This window comes from Coturnix japonica, chromosome 9 (assembly GCF_054131305.1).
Source record: "Coturnix japonica strain WE chromosome 9, WE-NBRP24, whole genome shotgun sequence".
NCBI lineage: Eukaryota > Metazoa > Chordata > Aves > Galliformes > Phasianidae > Coturnix > Coturnix japonica.
Genome location: NC_140671.1, coordinates 16,761,699 through 16,770,497, shown reverse-complemented (window position 1 = coordinate 16,770,497; position 8,799 = coordinate 16,761,699). Strand labels below are relative to the sequence as shown.

Sequence of the window (8,799 nt, the reverse complement as noted above, 5' to 3'; positions counted from 1 at the left end):
TTGCCAGAGCTCAAAGTAAGATAGATATCTGCAAATCACACACAAAGAACAAAGGACTGCGTTGGTGAGCATATTTCCTTTGTGCCTTTGACAGTCACAGTTGTGGCAATGGTAGAGGCCATGAGGAGTCTGTTCAGGAAGCCAGGAGTACTGTTCTGGGTCATGAAAAGGCAGCCAGTGGTTTGACTATCACATGTTTATGTGTTTTGATGTTTCACAGTGGGTCTTAAGTAAAAGGAACTCAGGTTTTGGTTGCCTGCAGGACAGATGTTCTTTTGGGTTCAATATGTTTGCATAGTGACTTGCAACCATGGGACTGGTGTTCAAGGACCCTCTTGGTTCCTTCAGTTCCTAGGTTCTTTCTTGCCTAGATTTGACACTTTGTTTCAACAGAAGAGCTGATATTCTCTAGTGAAGGCTATTAGTTTGGGCACAAGTGGTAACCTAAACCTGTTCCAACCTGTACATACAAACCTGCAAGTTGGTCTCATTTCGGTCCCTCAGTCAATACTTTTTCTTTTCTTCCCTCAGAGCCAAAACCTGTGTTTATAAACCAGGAGCAGGTGCAGAAAGAGGTGAGTGCTGCCCTGGCAGCAAGTGCCTCCCTCAGCTGTGAAGTAGCACAGGATCCAACCGAAGTAAAATGGTACAAGGATGGAAGACTGCTTGCCTCCTCCAGAAAGTTCAGAATGGAATCTGTGGGCAAAACACGGCGTCTGGTTGTGGAGCAGCTGGAGAAGAAAGATGCTGGAGAATACATCTGCGAGGCTGCTGGCCAGAAGATGACCTTCAAGTTGGAAACAACTGGTGAGCATTCGCTTTGGGAGCACTAAGCAGCTTTTTATGTGGCTTAGAGGAAGACTGGCTGTCTTCTACCCTGTGGGCATGGAACAGCCACAATTCCCCCCGGAACAACATCAATGACCCACACCACAAGTTGGATTCTCCTTTTTAATGTAGTGGTAGCGAGGTGAAAATCTGGCTGTGGAATATTTTTGACTAAGGAACTTCTACTTTAATTTCTAGATGCGCTGAATTACCCTCTGGAGTGTCTTTCTGAATATATAAGCAACCATGGGTGACTATGATCCTGATTTATATCTAGGTTCAGGCTTACTTTTTCAGTTAGGTTAGATCAATAGCTCCAGAGAAGATAGGGAAATACAGCAGTTCACTGATACCATGTGTCAGAAGAATGCAGCTCAGTGCTGGGCAGTTTGCTGCTTCATTCCCTCTTACAAGTTGCACCCAAGGCTGGAAAAGACCACTGAGATAGCTGAGTCCAACCCAGCCCACCCTCACTGGACTTACTAACCACGTCCCCAGTGCCACATACCCGTGGCTCTTGAGCACCTCCAGTGACTGCGGTATATCAGCGTGGTTGCTTCAGTTGTGGGAGTTTTCAGACACTGGCTGTTGTTCTAGCGAGACAAAAAACCAAAACTGATGGAACAGTGTCTATACAGGAAGCAACTGGCTGTCCTGATGGCTGCCAACAGTTTTACACAAGGTGTGTCATGCAAGCTTGCATGAGTCTGGTTTAAAAACTTGCTGTTCTGATGGAAGGAGAGGATGTTGGTACAGGATAACTGCGGGATTTGTGCTCTCCCGACATCCAGTTGCAATCACAGCTTATTGTTGCTATAGAAAACAGCTTCTCTGTAGACAAATTGAGTTAGTTCCAATAAGTGGCTGAAGCCCTAAGTGATCCAAGGTGAAGCATGATCCAAACTGGAATTTAACTAATTGTAGTAGGGAATCCAAGCCTTAATGAGATGAGTTATTTAAAATATGAGTCCTCCATCTAAAACAGCATTGAACTCTTACTCTGGTTTATGATAGAAGTGAGAGTTTAACAGCAGAAGTCTGAAGTTATGCTCCATATTTCTCATCACTCAAGAGAATATTTGAATATATGAATTCCTTTGGCTATGTTAGAGCTCATAATGAGGTCAGCTGATGTTCTTTAAATGCTCGGAGTCTAGCAATGTGGGGAAGTGGACTGCTATTTGCTGTTGAGCTTTAGGCTAAGAAGCCTGATTTTAGAGGACTGTGGACTTCCCCTTTCCCTTCCCCTCTCCTCCCCTTCTCCCTGGACTGATCCCACATGGTTTGAGAATGATTTCAGATCAAGGTAAATGAGGAATCGCTGTGTGAAAACCTGTTGTTTTACTGCACTATAAGAGACACTTAGCCAAAAGACAAGTGTGTGTTCCAAGCTTGAGATTGCAGGAGATCCTAGAAACAACTCAGCTGCTCAAACCTGTAGTCTGGCTGAATCTTTTATTGTCAGTTTTGGTCAGGAGGAGATGCTTGAGTAAGACAAATAAAAGGTCACGGGTAAGTTGGTCCTTCTTGTGATATACTTCTAGGCTTTCATCAGGGAGAAGCTTAATTAGTCCAAATAATCATAGCAGAAACCACACCAAGAGCATGAGAGTGAAATTTATACTTTCTTGACGTGAAGGAAAATTTTACCTGGTTCTGCCATTCCCCAAATATTTGTTTCCTTATGACAAGAAGAACTTTGCAGAAGTAATTTTTTTTTTCAGTCTTGCGTGCAACACAAAAAGGGGTAAAATCTAGGAGGCCACCTGAAATGTTTTTTCCATCTGGAAGGATCCATTTAACAGCACCCATGGACCTGGTTATGAACAAAACTAAGTTCCCAACTAAATCCACATTCTTCTTTCTCCTTCTCAGAATTGCCTGTGAAAATCAGCAAACCATTGGCAGACAGTAGCGTCATTGAGAAGGACAAGGTCACATTTGAGTGTGAGCTGTCCAGGCCCAACATGGACGTCAAGTGGTTCAAGGTATGGCATGTAATGGTATTTTCCTTTCTGACTTCTCTGGAAATGAATGAGAGCCTTTAATTTCACTTCCAAGGGATGCGAGTCTGAGCTTTTCCTTGATAGCTTTTTCACTGCTCTCTTTTCTTTATGCTCTTTTATTTGCCCAGATCAGCACTCTTTGTTATTATGTCCTGAGTTCATTTATCAAGTTGAAATTGAAGTTTGTTTAGGTTTTATTGTGAACTTTTTAGGTCATGCTGCACTAAATATTGTTGGTTGAACTACAGTACAGTCTTGAGCTTCAAGTCTAACACAGAAATTCTCAGCCGGGATTTTGTAGCCTTGTTGTGAACTGGGTTTTTGGGGTGAAATCTCAGTTTTCTTTGCACCTGACAGTGTGAGAATTTGCTCTGGCACTTTGTGTACCTCCCCGGTGCTCAGCTGTTCCTTCCCTTACTTGGGGATAACGTCATTTATTCAAGGTGATGTCCAAACAGGCTTGTTAACAGTCCTCCGCAGTGCTTTAAGCTGTCATAGGTCAGCCAGAATTTATGCATGTTCTATAGCCATTCCTTCATGTTGAAAACACTGCACTGTGCTTAAGCTTCAGCATATGTTCCAGTAAGCACAGTTCCATTAATTATAGGGGAGTGGGTGAATTAAGCATAGATCTGAAGGCTCCCTTTGCTGAGTGCAGAGATGGAAGGACTAATGGAGATCTGACTTGATATTTTCCCTTCTAGGATGGGAAGGAGCTCTGTCAAAGTAAAAAAGTGGGCATTACTTCCCAGGGAAATAAGAGAAGTCTCATTATTCACAAGTGTGAATATGAAGATCAGGGAACATCCACATGCTGAGCAGCCTAAGACAAGACATCAGCTACCCTAAAGGTTCATTTTATGTTTAACTGAAAGAGCAAATAAATCCTCTTGTGGTATTTTGCACCACGGGAAGAAATGCTTCATGGGCAGTTTGGGCATTTCTTGGTTAGTCCTTTTGGATACCTTTCTCTTTCTTCTTTATGCTCAAGACAGATTTTCCCTCCATGTGTTGCATTGGTTAAACCCCAGTTTGTAGCTCATCATTGGGCTCTGAAGCATCAGACTTGTTACTGAACACACGGGTCTGCTGTGCCCTGGTAGATGCCACCTTCCCAAGGGACGTATGAAAGGATGCTTTTTTCTGATTTCCTACTAGATGCTGTCCTCATGTGGCCACTTGGGTTCAGTGTTAGCATGAACATGAACATGTGTCCTGTCCCATGACTTTGGTGAACTCTCATTTTCTCTCTCATTCTGCAACCAGGTTGGGTTGCTGTTTCAGTACTGGCTGTTTTATGTAGCCATTCCATTTGTTCTGGTTTACGTTCTTTTTTATTTTCTTTTTTTCAGGCATCGTTTCTATACAGTAGACAAAGCCAGCCTATTACATTTGATTTACAGTTTTTAGCTTTTGCTGGTAAGCATTTCAGCTCTCAGGCAGTTTTACCAACAGCTTTGAAGAGCTGAAATGAACCAGCCTGGACACGATGGTCTGTTTTTGTTGGTGTAATGAATTTATGAAGTTAAACTGATTGACCCCATAAGGTTTTACAGTGTATGACTCACGTCTGGCAGAGTTATCACAGCAATGAGTTTATATACTTAGCATTTCAGGAGGCAAATGGTTGGGGATACTCTTTCATTTGCTTGCGTCTCAGAGTGAATCACTAGTATGTGAACCATCCTTCATCTCCTTTGTATTGCTTTTGTGTGTGTCTGTGTGTGGTTTCCCCTGTGAATTTCATTCTTTCCAGTTATATGGAAGTTCTCTTTTGAGCAGTGAAATTAGATGTTCCATCATCAGTCATAATGGTAAAGCTGAGTTGCCACGTTATCTGTGTCCTTTCTGTCTGGCGTCTCAATAACTGCTGCCCCACCACAATATCTGCCTAATACTTCAGCTCCATGGATGCCTCCTTGTGCAAACTGAGAGCCTGTATTTGGTGTGCATAGATCTGGGCTTACATCTGTGCTGGTAAATGCACTAGTGCATGGGCTAAGCAGTCCTGCCTCCTGTGCTGTGGGCATTGAGATGGGGCTCCTACAAGCTGCCCATTGCAAGATATTTAGAAACTAATTGCTGCGGAGGTTTCCATCCTCTTTTCAGACTAACTAAAATTTGGTTAGTGGGATCAAAACAGAAGGGGCAGGGAGGGAGAGCTGACCAAGGACTACTGATGGAACAACTATGAATCCTTGGTTCCTCAGGATTCCCTGCATCAGCAGTTGGCAACAGGAGTAAGGGGGCTCAGGAGGACACTGTGGAGTAGTGTGAAAAATGAGCGAAGAGAGTTACTAATTGATGCCTCTTGGAAAGTAGTCCAAGAGTGGTCCTCTTCCTAAACTCTCCTCTTGTGTGTGGTTTTATCTTTATGAGGTGTTCATAACAAGTGATGTGTAGATCTCCCTTATCTCATAATGTCTTTTCCTGCCTGCAGTGAATATGCAGGATACTGGATCATATACCAGCTTCTTTGAATTACTGCTCATGTCAGGAGATAAAATCTGCCTATTCTTTGAACTAACACTGGCGAGGGTTAGTTATTCTGGCTACCGAGAGAATGACACAGCAGATTAAACTCTTTCATTTCCTTCTTTGTCAAATGCCTTTTCATCTAACTGTGTGTCCCATAGAAATTCAGAGCAGTGTTGGCTGAGGGAAGTGGAAATATTTATCTCCTGTGTGTATCTGCCACCCTATTTAGACATGCTGGCAGAGCGCGGAGATTGGAGGAGTTGGATTAGGCAGTAGTTTCCCTATTGCTCACAGAACCACTTTTTCTGTGGTCTCCCAGCTACCCTGTGCCCAGTGGCCTATGCAAGATGGAGCGGAAAAGGCTCATTTTATGAACAAACAGGAACCTTTCTGGTCAGATTAATACCTGTGCTCTTTTAGAGAGATTTAGATACTAGAGATTTTAGGTACTGGAATAGGCTCCCCAGAAAGGTGGTTGAATCACCATCCCTGGTTGTGTTTAAGAGCCTTTTGGATGTGGTACTCAGGGATATGATTTAGTGTAGGGTTTTTAGAGTTAGGGTACTGGTTAGGCTGCGGTTGGACTTGATGATCTTCAATGTCTTTTCCAACCTGGGTAAATCTATGATTCTATGCAGGAACTCTTCTCCTGAGGTTAATCCAAGTTGTATCCAGGCCCTTCAGAAGGAAAGGGATATAGCAGCACAGAAATATGGCCTGATTCTGACATAACTAAATGCAGACCTGGAGAGTTAAAAGGGATTGTGTGATGTTCAAAGGATTTTGAAGCAAAGATGTCCCCTAGGTAAGATTTGTGGCTGACATTCCCCATACATTGTTTGTAGGCACACAAGCTAAGGAGAGACTAGTGATGAGCATGCAGAGAAGCCAATGGTTCAGACAGGTTTGTAGTGACACAACACTGTAGAGTTCTGTCTAGTTCTCCTTGGCATAGTTTGGAAAATAAAGATGAGGTAATTGGTGGTAACCAATATGGCTTCATCAAGGTCAAGCCATGTCTGACAAACTTGGTGGCCTTTCATGATGGAGTAACAGCATCAGTGGATAATGGGAGAGCAACTGACATCATCTACTTGGACTTGTGCAGAGCATTTGATCCCGTCCTGCATGACATCCTGGTCACCAAACTGGAGAAAAATGGTTTTGATGGATGGACCAGTTGCAGGATAGGGAACTGTCTGGATGGTCACACTCAGAGAGCTGCAGTCAATAGCTCAGTGTCCAGGTGGAGGGTGGTGTTGGGACCAGTGTTATTTAACATTTTTGTAGGCAACATGGAGAGTGGAATCAAATGCAGCCTCAGCAAGTTTGCAGATGACACCAAGCTGAGCGGTGCTGTTGATGTGCTAGAGGGAAGGGATGCTACTCAGAGGGACCTGGACAGGCTGGAGAGGTGGGCCCTTGGCAGCCTCATGAACTTGAGTGTGGCCAAGTACAAGGCCCTGCACCTGGGTCAGGGCAATCCCAAGCACAGGCACAGGCTTAGAGGAGAATGATTTGAGAGAAGCCTTGACCCTGAGGAGAAGAGTTGGTGTGGAGGGAGGTGTCCCTGCCTATAGCAGGGGGACTGGAACTAAATGACCTTAAAGATTCAGTCAGTTCTATTGTTTTTCTACCCTTAATTTTGCTTGAAAGGTTTTAGAATAAATGAGATTCTGGTTTCCATGAAAACTGTTTGCAGGGAGCTCCATTGTAGCTAGTAGGTCTGTCTTTAAGTTCAAGGGCAATAATGCATTGACTGTGTTGAAGAGAGAAATGACTCAGGAATGGATGATGGTTTAGAATAAAACATAATCCTACTTATTTTCTATGCAAATATGTGTAAGGAAAAGATGCTGCACTCAGTTCTGGAAATACCCTGACAAATATATCTCTACTGTTTCACAGCTGGAGATATCAAGATTGTTAAAGCACTGGAAGATGTGGAAGTGAATGAATATGGGAGTGCATCTTTTGTCTGTGAGATTTCACACGATGAGGTTCAGACCCAGTGGTACAAAGAGGACAACAAGCTGAAGGCTGATGACAACATCAGAATGCAACAAGATGGTAGGGTGTAAGCGGGGGGTCTTTCTCCTGAGTGGGGGGTGGGTTGGAGATCAAGCATATAAGACATCTGAAATGAAGTGAAGAGGGTTCAGAAGCGAGTTCCCCTTTTGTTTTGGGACTGAGGTTTAGGTGGAACAAGTGACATGGTGGGATGCTTAGTGTGGGACGTGTGATGCTATCCCACCATCCCACACTGCTGGGAGCAGGTAGGAAATGAGTGCAGTTATTTCCAAAGTGGGGGTGAACAGGGCAGTCAGTTCACCTCTCCAAAGAGGTTTTGTCTGACTGTGAGTGTGATCCTTCTGTATCAGATACTTTGAATTTGACGGTGGCCGCATTTGATCAGTCCTTGTAGAAGCCATGTTTAGATTCTGCTTTGGTCTGCTCCATTTCCAGTTCAAAGTCGTTGGACACTAAATGAGACAGCTGCATCTCAGTAAAAGATGTGTTTGAATAGCTGTGATGTGCTTACTATTCAGATTTACAGAGCTGAGGTTTTGTCCTTGGCTATAGCAAAGGAGTCAAATCAGGTGAAATTAATTGTATTTCTGAACTAGACAAGTTTAAGTTTGGTAGCACCTAAATTTGGTGCGGTTTGTCATTGATTTCATCTGAAAGAAACTTGCAGGCTTTTTATCTGCTGTTGTCCCCAGCGTAAGATTATCCATTCACATCCTAAAGTACTTGTTATATTTTCAACTCACTCTTATTTGAATAAAAGCCTCAACAATTGGGAGCAATTTAATAAGCACAGAACAAGAGCTGGACCTTGCATTTGGTAGATACTGTACAGTATTACTTCATAGAAATGTAGTCAATGGCATTCCCTATAGACAATCGTTTGTTTTATCTTTAGAGTCGTTCAAAGAACCATTGTGAACTTGACATTAATTGGAATGGAATACACGCAAGAGACTTTCCTCTTCTTCCAATTGTCCTCATCCTTTCTTCTCTTCCACCCCTGCTTTGCAGATTACCATATAGAAATCACCAGGAAGTTGGAGGACAAGACAGCTTTGGAACGTCATTCTGTCATCCTGTCCTGTGACTTCAGGCCTTCTCCAAAGGTTGTGAAATGGTTCAAGGGCCGCACACCCATCGAGCCCTCTGAGAAGTACAAGATCAAGAGGGATATGCATTCAGTAGAGCTCAGAATTCTGAAGCTGAAGCCCGATGATGCTGGTGTGTACAAGTGCAAGGCAGGAATTGCAGAGACTGAGGCCACGCTGACAGCTGAAGGTATGAGCAGGGAGGGTGGCCTCTTCCATGTCCTATTTCACCTCAGATTTCTCTTCTTGAGGTTGACTTCTGCCGTTCTCTCCTGCTAACTTTATAAATGTATTATCTTCACATAGATGATTACACAAAGATCATCTAGTCCAACCATTCTACCACATCCCAGTATGATTTATAGTAA

At 43.3% G+C, this 8,799-nt stretch overlaps 1 protein-coding gene across 1 annotated transcript; it reads left to right on the top strand.

The window, feature by feature from the left end:
* The first annotated feature begins 552 nt into the window (after positions 1–552).
* LOC146759702 (myosin-binding protein C, cardiac-type-like) lies at positions 553–8,563 on the top strand. The gene is made up of 4 exons (XM_085509629.1): positions 553–807; positions 2,704–2,816; positions 7,221–7,382; positions 8,355–8,563. The coding sequence occupies exons 1-3, from the start codon at positions 690–692 to the stop codon at positions 7,263–7,265; spliced, it is 276 nt and encodes a 91-aa protein (XP_085365755.1). The 5' UTR covers positions 553–689; the 3' UTR covers positions 7,266–7,382; positions 8,355–8,563.
* Positions 8,564–8,799: the final 236 nt, after the last annotated feature.